This window comes from Macaca fascicularis, chromosome 12 (genome assembly GCF_037993035.2).
Source record: "Macaca fascicularis isolate 582-1 chromosome 12, T2T-MFA8v1.1".
NCBI classification, from domain to species: Eukaryota; Metazoa; Chordata; class Mammalia; order Primates; family Cercopithecidae; genus Macaca; species Macaca fascicularis.
This window is the reverse complement of record NC_088386.1, coordinates 101,213,569-101,231,223: the sequence shown is the minus strand read 5'-3', so window position 1 is coordinate 101,231,223 and position 17,655 is coordinate 101,213,569. Positions and strand designations below refer to the sequence as shown.

Sequence of the window (17,655 nt, the reverse complement as noted above, 5' to 3'; positions counted from 1 at the left end):
CAACTGGAAGGACAGAGTCTACAGAGGCCATCAGGACAAATATCTATTGGCATTTACTAGACTATAGATCATATTCAATAATGCATGGGAGGCCATTATTTGAGCTCCTGGAGTAGGCCACAACAGACCAGACCAAACCAGAATAGAGTCACTCATGCTATGTGCCATATAATCAAATTGAACTTAGAAATGGGTCAGTTTCCCAAAATACGGGAGATTCCCAGCAACCAATCAAAGGACGACCAGGGACAGGAACTGGAATGATAAAGTCCCTCTACTTTAACCCTATAAGGAATGCAATTTGGAAATGAGCATCCTCTTTTTGTTCCTTGTTTTTGCCTTCTTCAGTCTTGTTCTGCCTATGAAGCTCACACCTTCTGCTCATCTCACTTAAGTGCCTTTCTATTCTATAGATGGGATGTGGACCAATTTATGAATCACTAATAAAAGCCAATTCAATAGTTAGAACTCAATTTGCTGAAATTTTGTTCTTTTTATTTTAATTTTAATTTTTTGAGATGGGGTCTTACTCTGTTACCCAGGCTGGAGTCCAGTGAAGGGATCATGGCTCACTGCATCCTCTACCTCCCAGGCTAAGTCAATCCTCCCACCACATCAGCCTCCTGAGTAGCTGACACTATAGGCACATGCTACCACATCCAACTAATTTGTTTATTTTTGCTTTTTTTGTAGAAATGGGGTTTTGCCATGTTGTTCAGGTTTGTAACTCCTGGGCTCAAGTGATCTGCCCACCTCAGTCTCTCAAAGTGCTTGAATTACATACATGCCTGAGCCTCTATGCTTAGCTGAATTTTTTTTTTTTTTTTTTTTTTTTTGAGATGGAGTTTCACTTGTGTTGCCCAGCCTGGAGTACAATGATGTGATCTCGGCTCACCTCAACCTCTGCCTCCCAGGTTCAAGTGATTCTCCTGCCTTAGCCTCCCAAGTAGCTGGGATTATAGGCATGCGCCACCACGCCTGGCTAATTTTGTATTTTTAGTAGAGACGGGGTTTTTCCATGTTGGTCAGGCTGGTCTCGAACTCCTGACCTCAGGTGATCCGCCCACCTTGGCCTCCCAAAGTGCTGAGATTACAGATGTGGGCCACTATGCCTGGCCGAAATTTTGTTTTTTAATCGTCAGATACCTATTATGACATCAGGCCTGCTGGGGTAACCTCAGCCCAGGTGATAGCAGGACCTTAGCCAGTCTTGTCATAACACATCCAGGGGCAACATCACTCCCAAGATTTTTGAGCATGAGAAACCCTGCTTGGCATTTCATGAGCACTGGAAATGTAATGGGAAGGCTCACTGGTGTGAGGATTATTTGTATTCCCTAAATGTCACTTATATATGGAATGATAGAACTTTCCTTCCTATGTGGAAATTTCAGTTGATGATCACTAAATGAGAACAATTGGTAATAAATACACCCAGCATTCTTAAATGAGATATCTCCTAAGGGTTTCATAAGAGGTGGCCAAAATGGCCCTTAAACCATCATCTCCCATCATTCACCTTCAGCCCATAGAAGTATAGCGATCAATTGATTTGAGAAGAAATTGTAGGAGTAAAGACAGTCATAGAAAGGGGTACTTCTCAGGGAATTTGGAGGTAATTGTATAACAGGAGATTGTCACCCCACTTCCTACTTTTTTATTTTGTGACTTGCAAAAATTGACTGCCTCCTCCCTTCCCCATGCATGACAGCATTCTTGGGAGAGTCTGATGTGTGTTCCTGGAGGAAGAGGCCCAGAGTGGTATGGGACATGCCTGGAGAAGTCTGAAGATGCGAGGCTGGTTGGAACATCTCTATGACGGGGTGAGGAGGAGCGGAACAGTGGGAACAAGCTGTACTTGCATCATTTGGAGGGTGGGAGATCAGGAACTCTAGAAAGCCAGGTAGATGCTGTGGCTCTAAGTTAGGCTAGAGCTGTCTCAAACTGGCACTGTCCAAGAAATCTACCAATTGGGGTAAGGAGACTCAGGGGTATATGTCTGAGGTCAGAGGCTTAGGGGAATAGGTTATTGTGAAAATGACCTACATTAGTGACTGGTATAGTAAGGAGCACTCTAAGAAAATCCACAAAAGTAGCCACAAAGGTTCCGTGATGGCCAGATTATACCAGATATGCCAGTTAAGTAAAATTCTATCCTATTGAATCATGTCTTTGTCTCCTGGTTCCAAAGACTGAGAAATGGGAGAAGGTAGAATCCTGCCTCCCACCATACCATAGGATGCACCTTGTGGTTCAGGTCCAACAGACAGAAAGGAAGAAAGCTTTCATTTACATTGGATTGAACATTTTAGCCCCCGACAAACAAGTTGCTTTTTTTTTTTTTTTTACCCAAAAGTGACCAGAAAGCTATCAGCCAGAAAGCTGAGATGTCAGGGTGTGGAGAAGGCAGCCTCAACAAGGCATACTTGAAGGGGAGAGAAGAAACAGAGCTATTTTCTGACTGTGCCATGTTGAGCCCTGTCTAGTGAATGAATGTATAGCACATGAAATCTTGTCTCACAACTATGCTGGGTCAGTAGAGCAAGTATGCTGGCCTCATTTTAAAAGTAAGGAAAGTAAGGCTCAGGGAAGCTAAGCAATGTGTGTGAAGCCCCATTGCTCATGTGTGGAGAGTCATGGATCCAGACTGGGGCATCTGAGCCCAGATCCAGTGACATCTCCCCTGTATCACAGTACCTCTGGAGGTGACAAGTGATGTGCCCGGCCACTGCACACCTAGAGTCACAGAGGGATGAAGTTCATCTACCCTGACTCCCCTGCTTCAAAACAGGTATTCCAGAGGTAACACGTAGGGCTTCCCCGCCTCTCACTTTCCCTGTGCTGCCAGAGGAAGTATTTATTTTCATAACACGTTGGTACAAAGGACTGCAGGCATTGTCCATGCCTCTACTAAGCATTGGCGTTTCTTTTATGGTGCAATCATAGCTCAGCCTTGAACTACTGGGCTCAAGCCATGCTCTGGCCTCAGCCTCCTGAGTACTTGGGACTACAGGCATGCACCACTGTGCCTGGCTAATTTTTTTTTTTCTTAGAAATAGGGTCTCCTGCCTGTAACCCCAGCACTTTGGGAGGCCAAGGCAGATCACTTGAGGTCAGGAGTTCAAGACTCCTGGCCAACATGGCGAAACTCCACTCTACTAAAAATACAAAAATGAGCTGGGCGTTGTGGTGTGTGCCTATAGTCCCAGCTACTCAGGAGGCTGAGGCAGGAGAAACGCTTGAACCCAGGAGGCAGAGGTTGCAGTGAGCTGAGATTGCGCCACTGCACTCCAGCCTGGGCAACAAAGTGAGACTGTCTCAAAAAAAAAAAAAAAAAAAAAAAAATAGGGTCTCCCTAGGTTGCCCAGGCTGGTCTTGAACTCTTGGGCTCAAACAATCCTCCCAGCCCCCCAAAATACTGAGATTACAGGCATGAGCCTCTGTGCCTGGCACAGTGTTGACCTTTCTTTGACAACAAACTTAAGACAGTGTCCTGTCATCACTGTGAGGTTCCCCAAAAAGCTCCTCTGCCTCTGCAGAAAGAGAACAAGTACAGTCACACTTGAGCGCTGCATGCATTTAGCTGAATATGAGGGAAAGTATGCACTATTTACTGGGTACAGACAAAGGAGTGATTTCACCAGGACAGACAAAATGAGAAACAAACCCAACTTTGCCTTCAAAGCAGGACCATACCTCAGCATGGCACTGAAGCCCTTCTTCTTTATTTTCCTTTCTGGATCTTCATTCTCCTCTTTGTGCTTTTTCTCCTTGACTTTCAATTTGCCCTTTTCCTTTTTCTTCTCCTTCTCTTTCGTTTTTTTGACTTTCCTGGCTTTATTTTCCATGTCCTCTAGCTCTGAGTTCCCCTGAGGGGCAGATTCACAATTCAGAGCTCCTTGGCCGGAGTGAGAGCTCTTATCAGACAGACCGTCTGTACAGAGAAAAAATAATCAATACCCATGGTCAGGGGCACATACAGTTAGTATATAGAGAAACACTGACATGGAAAATGCTAAAGAATGAATAACAGCACTCTGGAGTTCTACCCTTCCATGTGGTTACTTGTGCCCTTTGAAGATCTGACTGCCTAAATCTGGTTACTTCGAGCAAGATTTGATGCTGGGAGTGGGGACGACTGGTTGCTTAGCTGGTAGTATGAAAGGCTTGATAGGTGTTCAAGCAGTAATCTCTCTGAAAGCTGGCTTGTTAACCTTGATCAGCTCAGAAAGTTCGCATGCTGGGAAACAAACAGGGGGAGGAGGGAGTTTTCAGTACAAAATATCCCAACTGCTTCTACCCAATTAATGCAGTCAGAGTCTTTGGATTGATGCTGCCTCTAATGACTCGAATGAGAATGTCAAGAAATGCATACTTAGTGCTCCTACCCTAAGGGTAAATGACAGTTGGTCCTTGTAGAAAAGTGAAGGAGAACATTTCTTTAGCCTTGCACTGTAAAATAAATTGCATATTGCATTCTCCAATTCCATGTTCGTTAAGCCAAAGGGCAAAACATATCAGGAAAATGAATTACTTTTAATATCAAAAATATAATTGTGATCCTTAAATCATTTTTTTTCTGTAGTTAAGCACACATTCTTGCCCGTGATTTGCAGATAACAATGAGATGAGAAAGCCATTTAAGGAAGCATACTGTCCTACCAGCTTCTATTTCTTCGGGTCCATCGTAGGATTTGTCAATGGCTGCTCTAAAGCTCTCATTGCAGCCTCGGCCTCGAACCATGTGTGGCCGGGGCCTGTGAAAAGGAAGGTCATTCTTCCGGACCTCGGCCACCGCAGTCTGCAGACTCTCCAAGGAACTGGACTTTTTCAAACCCAGAGTTGGACCAAAATCTTTGCTTGGAGATTCTGGAAAAGAAAGGACAAAAGGTCACCCCTCTTCTAATGGGGCAGTGTGGTGTAATCCTATTGTTCTAAGAATATTTCTGTCTGGACATCCCAAAAAAGGGGTGTTAAGTGGGTGGGAGTTGGGGTTATATTCCAGCTTTGCCACCTTTTGTGACCTCGAACAAGTGGTTTGACTTCTCTGAGCCTCCGTTTCCTTTTCTAGAGCTGTGATAAGATTTAATATGACTATATGTACATTTCTATGTAGAAGTGTATATGCATGTGTGTCTATAGGTATATACACACACATATGAATTTAAAAGGTTGTAGCTGTTTATAGAGACTATATATGAGTGTGAATGAGAGTGATTTCATATATGTGAGTATACACACATACACACATGCATACTCACAGACACACACAAACATACCAAGCACCTAACATGACGAGAACTTCTCTTCCAGTATCGTCCTAGCACTCCCACACCTGACAGCTTTTATCATTGCCATGGTTGCTCATGTGATTAGTAAGGAACATACTGGGCATGGATATAAAAGAACATTGAAGTGACTGTGATTTCTGTAATTAAACACTTTACCTTACCCTACTGGCTATTAATGTATGGTAACTGCAGTTTATTTAATCAATCAATCAATAATGCAAAGCAAGAAAGAAAAGAACTTTTCCATGTTGATGCTATTGTTCTGAATGTATTCCTGTTTGGGTATCTAGAAAAGGGACAACCTTTTAATGCAATGTAAAATTATAAAACAGAAAATATAAAGCACAACTGAATCTGAATCATCTCTTTTCTGGTATATAATGTTTTTCATTTGTGCGGTTTGCCTTGGCCTCTACCTGCCCCCTCCCACTCCATTCCCTGACCTCCATCCCCACCCCCAGCTAGTCTCCCAATTATCAATAACAGGATTAGGTTATATAAATATTAGCAGCACAAGGATTATCTTTAAGATGGAAGGAATTCTTTCAGGGCTCTTGTTTCTACAGTCAAAGCTTTTCCACCAGAAACACAGCTCATGTTCCTTTCCAGTTACGAAGGAAACTACTGTCATGAAGAGGCTAGACTTGCATTTCTGGAAATAAACGACTGTATCATTTATCAATAGATGGAGTATTTATTAAGAATTATGTATGTAAAGTACCTACTTCAATGTTAGCACCTAGCAAGGCTCAATAAACGGCACTACCTTTTATTACTATCATCATTATTTTTGCTTCTACTATCACTGCCACTATGAACACTACTAGCAGCTTCACACAGGATTAAGGAATACAAAAAGAAGTACAACAAAGCTCTGATGTATATATATACACCCATGTGAAGTGAAATAGCAATACGCACCTTTTCCTATGATCTGAATGTGTTAAAAATAGTCAACATAATGACAATAATCCTAATAGCTAACAAAGCATGGAGTGCTTACTCTGTGTTAAGCACGATTCTAAATGCCTCACCCACAGTAACTTACGATAATCCTTATAGTTGCTACTGGTACTACCGTTAGCCCCATTTTACAGATTCAGAAATTGAGGCACATAGCATTGACATAACTTGTCTGAAGTTACACACTTAATAAGCATCCAGACCAGGAGCTGGGCCGAGGCAGCCTAGTTCCAGCTTTTCTGCTGTGTACCATGTACTTTACTGTCTAAAGATGTATTTGCTCTGCAACCTCTATCTGATTATGGTCAAATAGCTTAAACTGCCCTACATTTTCCTCATTTCTAAAATAAGAATATTAGGCTAGATTAACCCTGGAGCCTTGTCAAGTAGGCAAATTGCAAAAATTGGATATTGCTTTATAGTTTCATCATTAACTTACAGGAGACAACTTTGCACTTTGAACAATATACAGGATGACAATAAACACTGCATTTTATAAACCCTACTGGCTATTAATGTAGGGTAAGTGCAATTCCATATTCAGTAAATTCAACAGAGTATATTCAATAAGTGCAACAGAGATAAGACTAAGCCAAAAAAAAAAAAAACAAGAAATTTCAGGGACAAATTTCAGGTGTTATTTGCAAGTCATAAATACTGAGGATATGTTACTATTAAATCCAGAAAGAGGCATATTTTTTATATTCCCAGGAAGGAAGATAAGTTGAAGAAACAGAAATTGAATAAGATCATTTCTGACAAGAAAACAAAAGGCATCACAGAGGTTTGGGGGTATTGAAGCAATAGTAAAAGCTTTGGAGTTTACAGAAAATATTTTATAATATCAACCCCTAGGGATGTCTGACATGAAGTTTGGTGAAAACATGAAGATGAAAACTATCCGAGAAAGCCCTGATTCTCTGCCAGCAATAGCAACCATCTTTTATTTATTAATTGCCATTCAGGAGATTACATTAGAGCCCAAACTGTAAGCATTCACGTCAACCGTTAGCAATAAATTCTGGGGAACATGAAAGTAAATCGTCCAAGATAGAAGGCACGTTATCTAAAAGGAGCTCATGTGAAGCTCAGCAAGAAGTCATAGCTAAGAAGAAACAAATACACTGTTTCTCATTCTAAGCAAACTGAACATTAAGGATTCATGGATTTTGCAAGATTAATAGAGTTGACAATTAATTCACTCTGTATAAATAGAAGTCACAAAGTAGAAGTACTAACTGATGTTGGGCAATATTACAACCTAGCTCTATTGGATGTAATACATGGTAATATTAAAAGCAGAAAGGGTGGTTGAGTCCTTAGGTTGTAAATGTAGACTCTGGAGTTTTCAGGATTGGAAAAATAATTCTGTTTATTCCTGGAGAATGCACAGAATGTAGCTGTAGAATAGGGACTGATATTAGAGAAGAGAACCAAAATCAGGGAAGTCCTTATAAGGATTTACAGATACAGTGAACTGGGGCCTCTGACAAGGACCTTCTCCAGGGATTCCCATGTCTTTCATATGTTTGAGGTCTCCTACAGAAGGTCAAGGTTACCTGCCATGGAAGGGGCATCAGTGTTAAATTCCAACAAAACACTTGGAATAAAATATCCTCCCTGTAAAGACTGTGTGGAGTACAATAAATTGCCACATTCAATCCCTCTTCCCTACTCCTACTCTCACCAATTTCAGTTTAGGTTGATGGTGCGTAGAAAATTGTACAGCTTTTAAAATGAGAAGATTCACTGTCTATGTCTAGCCTCACCATTTACACAAATCACATTTTTTTCTAGGCTTCCACTAAAAGCAGGGGTCTCAAGAAGAGGTCTCTTTTGAGTGAGAAATTTATTGAAATCAAAACCTCAGCCACTCGATCCCATTGAAGTTCTCCCCAAATATGATGACTCTTCATATTTTCATCTGTAGCTGATGCGATACTGGTTGTGGCTTCTACGTCCATGTTCTTTAAGATCGAGATGAACGGATCCTCCCCTCACAAACACGAGCTCAACATACACAAGATTTGTGAAACAGATGACACACAATTATCAAGGGTGCTAAAAGAAGGTGCTATACCAAGGTGGTATAATAAAAACATTCTTAATGTCAGGTGCCAAATTTTCTCTCAAAATTATGGCCTCATAGAAAAATGCCACAATTTTAATTTTTTTTTAAAAAAGATGTTATAGCACTTTTAAAGATTCCATCTGTTTCCAAATGAAGGATTGGCTTGACATGGTCCTATATAGAGTAGAGAGAAATTTCAGGGCCATGTCTTCTGGACAAATCAATCCTCAGATACATCCCCTACTACACTCCATTCCCAAAAATACAGCATTATGAAAAGTGAACACACACACACCCCAAGACTAAAGAGTTAAAGAAGCTGTGCCAGGCAAAATGCCCACCATGTCTCCTGTAGGCATAAAAAGGGTGGCAAAAGGCCCATGAGAGAGCTACCACCTAGTTGGAGAGGGGCCACTATGAAACTGATTCTTAAGATGCTGAGAAACTGCTGCCCCAGCCTTCTAGGTATTATAGAAAGCCTCATTTCAACATGGTATGAAACAGAAGGTCCTTCCTGGAGGACAGTTTGGATGTGGACCTTGGTTTCTCTGACTCAGTCTTGGATTGCTGCCCTTGCCTTACAGCTGAGCACTGCTGTTGCTTCTCCACAGGCAGATGATTTGAATAATAGAGAATAAAACTATCTAGAGGGTAGTGGTTAATACTGAAGGATTAAAAGGAGGATGTAGAATATCCAAACATTCCCCGCTCTGCTAATTACTTCTTGAGTTAATAACCTCTTTGTGCCTCAGTTCCCTTATCTATAAAATTGAGGATAAGAAAAGCATAGAAGGTGCCTGGCATGTCGTGAGTGCTCATAAAGCACTGGTGATCATTACTGTCACAGTCACTTTTGTACCACCTCTAAACATTTCAATGAGTGAAATCTTAGATTTGCTGCAATCCATCATTGAATTATTAAATGCGACCATGCATTCTACAAACAGCTGAAAAGGACTTCATAAAAAATGCTGTCTTTATTATTCGAAAAGGGAAACAACTTAAACTTTTTTCAAACAATTAAACTCCTTAAATTGTTTTTGCAAACAATGCCTTACACTTCTTCTATTGACATAGGTATATATATGTTCATCTGTTCATCACATATAGAGGCTATTGTGATAAGATAGATTAATATTGGAGTCTTAGTTGCCCTTCTCCTTAGGCTATAATCACTTAATTAGTCTGAGATTTAATTGGCAATGTTTGAACTTCCCACTTTAGCATTAAAAATCTCACAATAAAAGAATGCCTTAATCCAGAAGACCAGTAATTGGATCTTCTATTATTGATGAAATTGCTTCCAATACACCCATATTAAAAAATGAGAAATAATTTTAGGGAAGGTATTCACTTCCAGATACATGGCAAGTTTTTCTCCCAGCTAGAGCCTTATAATTAACAAATACTTATGATAAATTAACAATAAATAATGTATTAATTTGTACATTTCAATAACATCAATGGCCCTCAAGGCACTTAGTGAAAATTAATTAAGTTACAGTCTTTCCTTCTAAAATAAAGGGATTGTTTCCCATCGTAAATTAGGGATAAAGATTATTATAACGCCATCCAGGGGTCACAGCATGAGACCTGGGAAGGCTGAGCATTTGTCAAGATAGCTTGCTTTTATTATCAATTTGGCCTTGCCTTATTATGAGCAGTCAACTTGGACAAACACAATAGAAATGCCTTTCCTGCTGCATGGGGAGCTGTGATGTGAAATTAATAAATGTAAAACTCTTTGAATACAAAATTATTGTAAATTCCAAGTAGGAGGCACACCACCACTTTATTCTCCCACATATTTCACTTTGTCTTTTCATTTTAGATTACATTTACTGAAAAATTTCTGTGTTTGATTTTTTTTAAGTAGATTTCCTAGAGGCAAAATGTCTTATATGTTTTACTTGGTATCATTGCAAATCCATTAGCCTTTAAAAAATTCTCTGTAATATCCAAATGTATAATTTCCCAAGTTATGTTATCTGTGTTAACTGTGTTCATAATGGGCCTAATTACCTTCTTGCCTATCACAGTGTTCCAAATATTGATCATCATTCCAAGCTTATCACAGTGCCCTGTTTCCTATTCATTACCATAGGGCATAATGCAATTTGGCTTTACATTATCTGCTGTCATTTGGGTCTCAGTTCTTTTACTGGCAATTTCCAAGTTCTCCAAGAGTGGAATTTTTCTTTTAAGTCTCACAAATCCCAGGGTCTTTAATCGTTTCCTGAAATTTACATCAAAATGTTCAATAATGAACTTGTCATTAAGATTCATACATTTGCATAATCTCCCCTACCCTATCTTCAAACACTTTATTTTAAAGTGAAACTATCCAGAGAAAATATGGGAAGATTATGCGAACAAATAAATTCCTTGATTATGAGTATGGCATGGCCCTTCAAGTGTGTTCAAATGTTTAACAAGTATTGCTATACACTTTCTTTACTAAAAGTTCCTTCTTTCACAAAGAAATAGTCAAAATTTTATGCCATGTTTAGGTTTCCTTCCTGAACTCAGATTATGTCCCCAAAATGTTACAAATAGTGAATTCATTACACCAAAAATATTCTCATGACATTTTTCTTTCTTTTCTTTTTTTCTCTATCTTACAGATAAGAAAATGTACTCCATGGTTCAACTTAGTGGTTGAACTATTTCTAAAAATACATATATAACTTTATCTGTAGGTAGATTCTGTTAGGGCAGCTGAGGAACCCAGACAACACCAATCCCAGCATGCTGGTGTGTTTTAATCTTCTGTTTTCATTCTTTCCTCCCTTAGAAAGACTCTACTGGATTAAAAAAACAAAACAAGCAAACAAAAAAATAAAAAGTTGCATTCAAGAAAATAACTGAAAAATTAAGTACACAGCATTGGTCTCCAGAAGAGACACGTGGGTACTTATAGGAAAACACTACCTTTATTATTTACATAAGTATCAGAATACTCATTTGAGGGTCAAATAAATGGACCAGTGTGGGAAACTTTCTTACCTGTGATACAGGATCAAAAAATGTTACCTACCTTTCCTAGACTTACTGAGTTTTGTATCCTCAGTACAGAGATCTACGACACAAACATTCGCTGGAGGAAAAAAGGAACATGAAGGTAAAGGGTACTTACAACACTAGGATCCCCTTTTCTTCAGTGCTGTGAGGCTGAACAAAGTTTTACATGGAGAAACACAGACCACAATTGCTTCACTTTCTCAAAGCCCACATACAGCTTCCTCTTCTTTGTTAATACAACCCTTAGGTTCTTTTCCTGCTTTCAATGATTTAATAATTTCTGCCCTACCTATAATTATTCACTCATCTCTATATTTTGCCTTTCTTTTTACAGTAGTTGTTCCTTTTGCTAAACTTATCTTTGTAATATTAACCTTTTCTGCCATTTCTACCTCATGTGTGCTTTAAATAGTCTTATTTTTACCTACTGCCAAGAACACCTTTATTTGCCTTCCACCTCCTCCTCGTATATCTGGGTAACAGGCTTTATATTCTAAACACAGACCATAGTAGTGATTTTTTCCCCTCTCTTTCCTTTTGCCGTTAACTCTTTGTATGTCTTGCTAAAACAGTACATGTTTCTTCTGCTTTTGATTGTTGAGTGGTTTGTATGTTTATGTGGGTTATATACAACAGTACTCTCAAAATAAGGCATATTATAAAGAATTTTAATGTTTCCTCAAAAATCATTAGCATAACATAAAAGGTCAAAGTTTGATTGATTTCTTGGAGGGCACCTACATGAGGGTATCTTTACATATTGTACAGCCTGGGCACCTGTATTTTTTAAGGTCAATGTTATTTTTATAATTTTTTTTGTATTTTCCCCCTTTTTATATGTATCCGATTATACTTGAAAAAAAAAAGGGCATTTCAATTCTCAATTATTGAGTTATTTACCAAACTGATAGAAAGTGAGGTTTTTCAGTTTCATGTTCACATGAATAACAATTTCTCTATAAATATACTTTAAGAAAGGTTTCAATCTAATGTTAAAATGTCAAGCCAAAATCAAGTCAGCCGTTGACAATTATTTACTGGGTATTTTTTGTGGCTCATAACTGTGCTTGGTCCTAAGAGGAATGGAAGGTAAATGTGACTATAACTAACATTTTCTGTGGCTTTACAGTTTACTAAATTTTTTCCTGTACAAAATGAAGTCTAATCACACACAATTGATCTTACCCAAATTCAACTGTATGTTCATGATGAGAGAAATTTAGAAAAAAGGTAGGAGGATGGGCAGGATAAAATCACTTAATGAGAACAATTTCACTTACCTTCCCTCTCAATGAGAGTGTGCCCTTGAGGGACTGTGAGTCTGGGAGGGAACAGGAGTTTGGAGAAATGAGTTGTTCTCTGCGGCTCTTTGCTTGTCTCTCTCATGCTGAGCATCTCACCACCCTGAGTATGATTCCTGTGTTTCAAGATTTATAGTTTTCATGTGTGCCTGAGTTAATTTGGGCTGCTATAACAAAAATACCACAGACTGAGTGGCTTATGAACAACAGAATTATCTTACAGTTCTGGAGGCTGCGAAGTTCAAGATCAAGGTGCTGACAGATTTGGTGTCTGGTGAGGGCCTGCTTCCTGGTCCATAGATGCCTGTGTTCTTATTGTGTCCTCACATGGTGGAAGGGGCAAGGGAACTCTCTGGGGGCCTTTTTTAAATAAGGAAACTAATCCCATTCATGAGGGCTCTACTATAGCTCTCTGCACCAGCAGAGATGGCATTGTGTGGATGCCACCAAAGTTGCTGCCTGTGCCCTTGGGAGGGGTAGCCTCTGTGATCCATGCTACACTAGGTCCCATTGGAGCTGTACCTGGGTGTGCAAGCAATTTGACGATATAGCACAAGGAACAGAACCTGTGGTGTTTGGCTGCCCTATGCAGAATGCACTGAGGTCCTGAGGGCACCAGCAGCCCTTCCTTCGACACCACTCTGTCTCCAGGGCCCTTGTACTCTGGGCCTGTTTGCAGAAATGATTGTCCTGATGATCACTGAATTGCCTTCAGAGTCATTCTTCCATTGTCCTGGAGAATAGCTCCTGGCTTCTGCTAAGATGGCTGATCTATACTAACCTCCTTGTCAAATAGTTGTTTGACCATATCCTTAGTATTCTTTCCCAAACAGCCTTTTTCAGACTTTTCAATATGGATAGGCTGAGAAATACCTAAATCTTTAAGCTCTGCTTCCTTTTTGATGGGCAATTCCATCTTTAAGTCATGTTTCTCATCTTCCATTTTACTATAAGCAGTCAGAAAAAGCCAGGCTGTGCCTACGGGTTCAAACAAACTATCTACAATTACATTAATTAAATATGCTATCTGGATTTTAGAGAAATCAGAGAACTTTGCTTACAAATAGCATCAGCTAAATACCCAATTTCATAACTTACAAGTGCTACCTGCCATAAAACACTAGAACAACAACACACTTCAGCAAAGTTCTTTGCCACTTTATATGGAGGATGGTCTTTTCTCCAGTTTCCATGAATCACATGTTCCTCATTTCCATCTGAGACCTCATTAAGAATGGCCTTTACTATCCATATTTCTACCAACGTTCTATTCAAGATTATGTGGGTATCGTCTAAGAAGACTGAGAAATCGAGGCTTTCTTTAGAGCTCTCCTCTTGTGATGGTGGTGTTGTGGGTGGTGGTGTTTGTTGTTATTGCTGTTGCTTTTTTTGTTTGTTTTTGTTTTTCTTTGGAGCCCTTGCCAGAATCACCTTTTAAAAGTCCAGTCATGACAATGTGGGCTTTTTTTAGTATGCACTTAAAAACTCTTTCAGCCTCTACCCATTATCCAGTTTCAAAGCTGTTTCCATATTTTTAGGTATTTGTTATAGTGTCATTTTACTTCTTGGTACTAACTTTTGTCTTACTCCATTTGGGCAGCTGTAATGAAATTTCATAAACTGGCTTACGAACAACAGAAATGTATTTGCCCACTGATCTGGAGGCTGGGAAGTGCAATATCAAGGCACAGGCAGGTTCAGTGTCTGTTGAGGACCTACTTCCTGGTTCATAGATGGCCATCTTCTTGCCGCATCCTCATGTGGAAGACTTTTCTGGGGCCTGTTTTATAAGAGCACTAAACCTATTCAAGAGGGTTCCGGCATCACGACCTAATCACTTCTCAAAGACCCCACCTCCTAATACCATCATATTGTGGTGTAGGATTTCAATGTATGATTTTTGGAGGGAAACAAACATTTTGTCTATAGCACTGTGTCACTATCTTTAAACACAAGCCAACCATTTCATCTGGTGTTTGACTGATGAAATGACTCTTTGAAACAGTAATTTTGTATTCTCTATGGTGAATTGAGGGGATTTCCAATAGTATTTTGTGATTTCCCTTCACATTCCTGAGAGGCAGTGCCTCAGTCCTACATCTCATGTAAATTTCAGAACAAACACTCAACCTTTTCCCAATTCTTCTTTTAAGTTCCCTGAGAGTGCAGACAAGGAAATGTCATCCTATTGACTTGGCAAGGCTACTGAGACGCTACATGAGGCTTTCCTGGTCTGACAAACCTTGAGCTGAAATTCCTCCCATTTTCTTTGCTGCCTCAGAAATAAAAGATTAAACACCTAGCTTAGTCAAAGACATTCTAGTCTCTGTGTAGGGCAAATATAAACACTCGTGAAACAATAACCCCAGAGAATCGACGTGGAGGAGATCCTTAAAGCTCAAGAAGGACCCATCTCAGGGGAATACAAGACCCCAAATTTTAGAAAATAAATTGTTTGTACATACACCTGGATTTATCTGGATTCATATTTCCAATGGTAGCCATGTTACCTGTTTACTCAGCTAATTAATTGCATCTTTGGCATTCACTCATAATTTACTCTTTAAAGCAATTGCTATTACAAGCACAGTCTGACATTAGACATCTTGGGTTCTCTTAGTCCATTTTTTGTTGCTATAACTGAATACCTGAGAATGGGTAACATATAAAGAAAAGAAATTGACTTCTTTTAGTTCTAGAGGCTGGGGAGGCCAAGGTTTAGGGGCCACATCTGGTGAGGGCCTTCTTGCTGGTGGGGACTCTCTGCAGATTCCCAAGGCAGCACAGTGCATCACACATTGTGGGGGGCTCATGATAGATGGCCAAACTAGCTTTTATAACACACCATTCTCATGATTACTAACTCACTCCCTCAATAACCCATTAATCCATCAATCCATGAATGGTTTAATCCACTAATTTATGAATGGGTTAATGGTGGCAGAGCCCTCATGACTCAGTCATCTCCCAAAGGTCCCACCTCTCTCCACACTGCTGCACTGGGAGCTGCGTCTCCAGCACATGAACTTGTGGGGGACACATTCAACCATAGCAGTTTTATGCCCCAGCTCCACCCATATACTATTTGTGTTACTCTAGGTGAGGCTCTTACCTCTCAGTGCCTCAGTTTCCTTATCTGTAAAACAGAGATAATGATAGAACCTCATTTTTGGGGTAGTTGGAAGATTATCTGATACAGAACTTTGAACATGATACCCGGAACACAGCAAATATTCAGTAAATGTCAACTCTTACCATCATATTTTTTTGGTGAACAAAATGTACACCCATTAGGAGGATTCTCTATAATCAACAGAATGACAAGAGGATTTCTGCTTCCCTATTCATACATTGTAGGACAGGGTCATTACTAGCTCTGAATTTTCACTCTTTACTGAAAACTTCTACTTTTTTTGGCCTAAGATTTCTTATTACTTTTCAAATCATCTTCTATCTCCTTCACTTCTACCAGTAGCCCAAATACACTTGTTTATTTCTTGCAAAGATATTTTTCATGAAAAAGTAAAATGCTAAAATAATTTCCTGAGAATAACTATGCCAGGGACAGCAAGTAAATAACTATTTAGTTTCTTTCAGTCTTCTCCATCAGACTAATCCACGACACCATCAACAGAATTACAAATCAGACAAGGTCGTGGACTTTTGGGATCATTGGCCAGCAGGTATCTCTGCAAACCACGTACCAAGAATGCTGATGTAGAGCACAGTTAAGGGCTGGAGTATTTTAGGCTTGGAGAAGTCAGGGAAAAGAAAGCACAGTGTGACTATGAGTCACTGGGTAAGACTTCATGCATGATGTGGGTCATATCCTTGAAGATGGATGGTATATAGGTAAGAGAAGTAGGAGGTGGACAGGCACACCACTTAGAGGAAAAGGCACGAGGAAAAGTCCAAACACGTCTACGGGGGGCGGGGACACAGGGAAGATGGAGTGACTAGTAACAAAAAACAATGTGGTAGAGATTGGTGGGAAATAAACATGGTAGAAAGGATAAAGTAAGACTTGAAGGGCTTTGAAATCTGGCTAAGAAGGCAAGGCCCAAATTAGGGGACAATAGAAAGCCGTTAAGTTTTTTTTTTACCAGAGGAAATGCTCGATGATATTGGTATTTAGAGAAAAAATAATATGGAAGGCGTACATGGAATAAATTAAAGGGAAGGGAGAGTGCTATATTTTGCAGCAATGGAACTCATTGCTAATAAAATCTCTTGCTCTTCCTTTCTTTTTACAATTTCAAATTTCTTCTAATTTCTTCATATACATTTTTAGCATGGTTAGTCATCTGTCCTCAAAATGAACAGAATGATTTTCCCCAGGTTTTTCTCTGACGAGGAGGGATAGGGTGCAGAAACACATCTTAATGCACTTGGGAGGCAGGAGGTGCTCAGGGTTATGTGTCTGGGTGGACGGGACAGGGGGCACTGCCTGCTACCCCTAGGCTTCCTCCTGCCATGGCTTCATTGTGACTGCTGTGGCTGGACCCTTTGCTATCTCCTCATAAGCACGCTTTACTATATTTGGTAATATATAATGATTAATGGGCAGTAAAACTAATAACATGGGGACATACAAAATAAATGAGGTGGCAAATATGAAAAGGAAGTACCACTTAATGTTGTTGTGAAATCTGACAGCATACTGGAGTTTCCCAATAACTCAGCCTGAGGAATCTTTGCCAGTGGGAAACAAGGTTACAAGAAGGTGATACTTCCATTAATAACCTTCCCTCGGGGAAGTCTATGATCAGTGTTTCTTGTACTGAAATTCTTGCTGGGTTGTACTGAGATGTCAGGGTACATGGAAACTGCTTTACTCTACCTCAGAGAAGCGCATGGAGAAATAGCAAGAGTGTCACGACTCTCCAGTTATCCTAAACTGTCTCTCTTTTCTCCCCCGTGCTGACATCCATTCTTTTTCCTACCCGGCACCCATTATTCTATCTAAAATGAGCATCGTGGCTTTCCTTGGTGTACTACGCCTCCTCAA

At 39.8% G+C, this 17,655-nt stretch overlaps 1 protein-coding gene across 5 annotated transcripts in view; it reads right to left on the bottom strand.

The window, feature by feature from the left end:
* Positions 1-17,655, bottom strand: part of PARD3B (par-3 family cell polarity regulator beta) — a 1,095,296-nt gene that overhangs the window by 322,467 nt on the left and 755,174 nt on the right. For all 5 annotated transcript variants that reach the window (XR_001484068.4, XM_005574020.5, XM_005574021.5 and 2 more), the window contains 2 exons: positions 4,663-4,869; positions 3,697-3,934 (listed from right to left, as the gene is read on the bottom strand). Coding sequence is in view for 4 of the 5 variants with exons in the window: in XM_005574020.5 (XP_005574077.3) it covers positions 3,697-3,934; positions 4,663-4,869 (445 nt within the window). In the remaining variant the exon portion in view is untranslated. The remainder of the gene's footprint in view (positions 1-3,696; positions 3,935-4,662; positions 4,870-17,655) is intronic.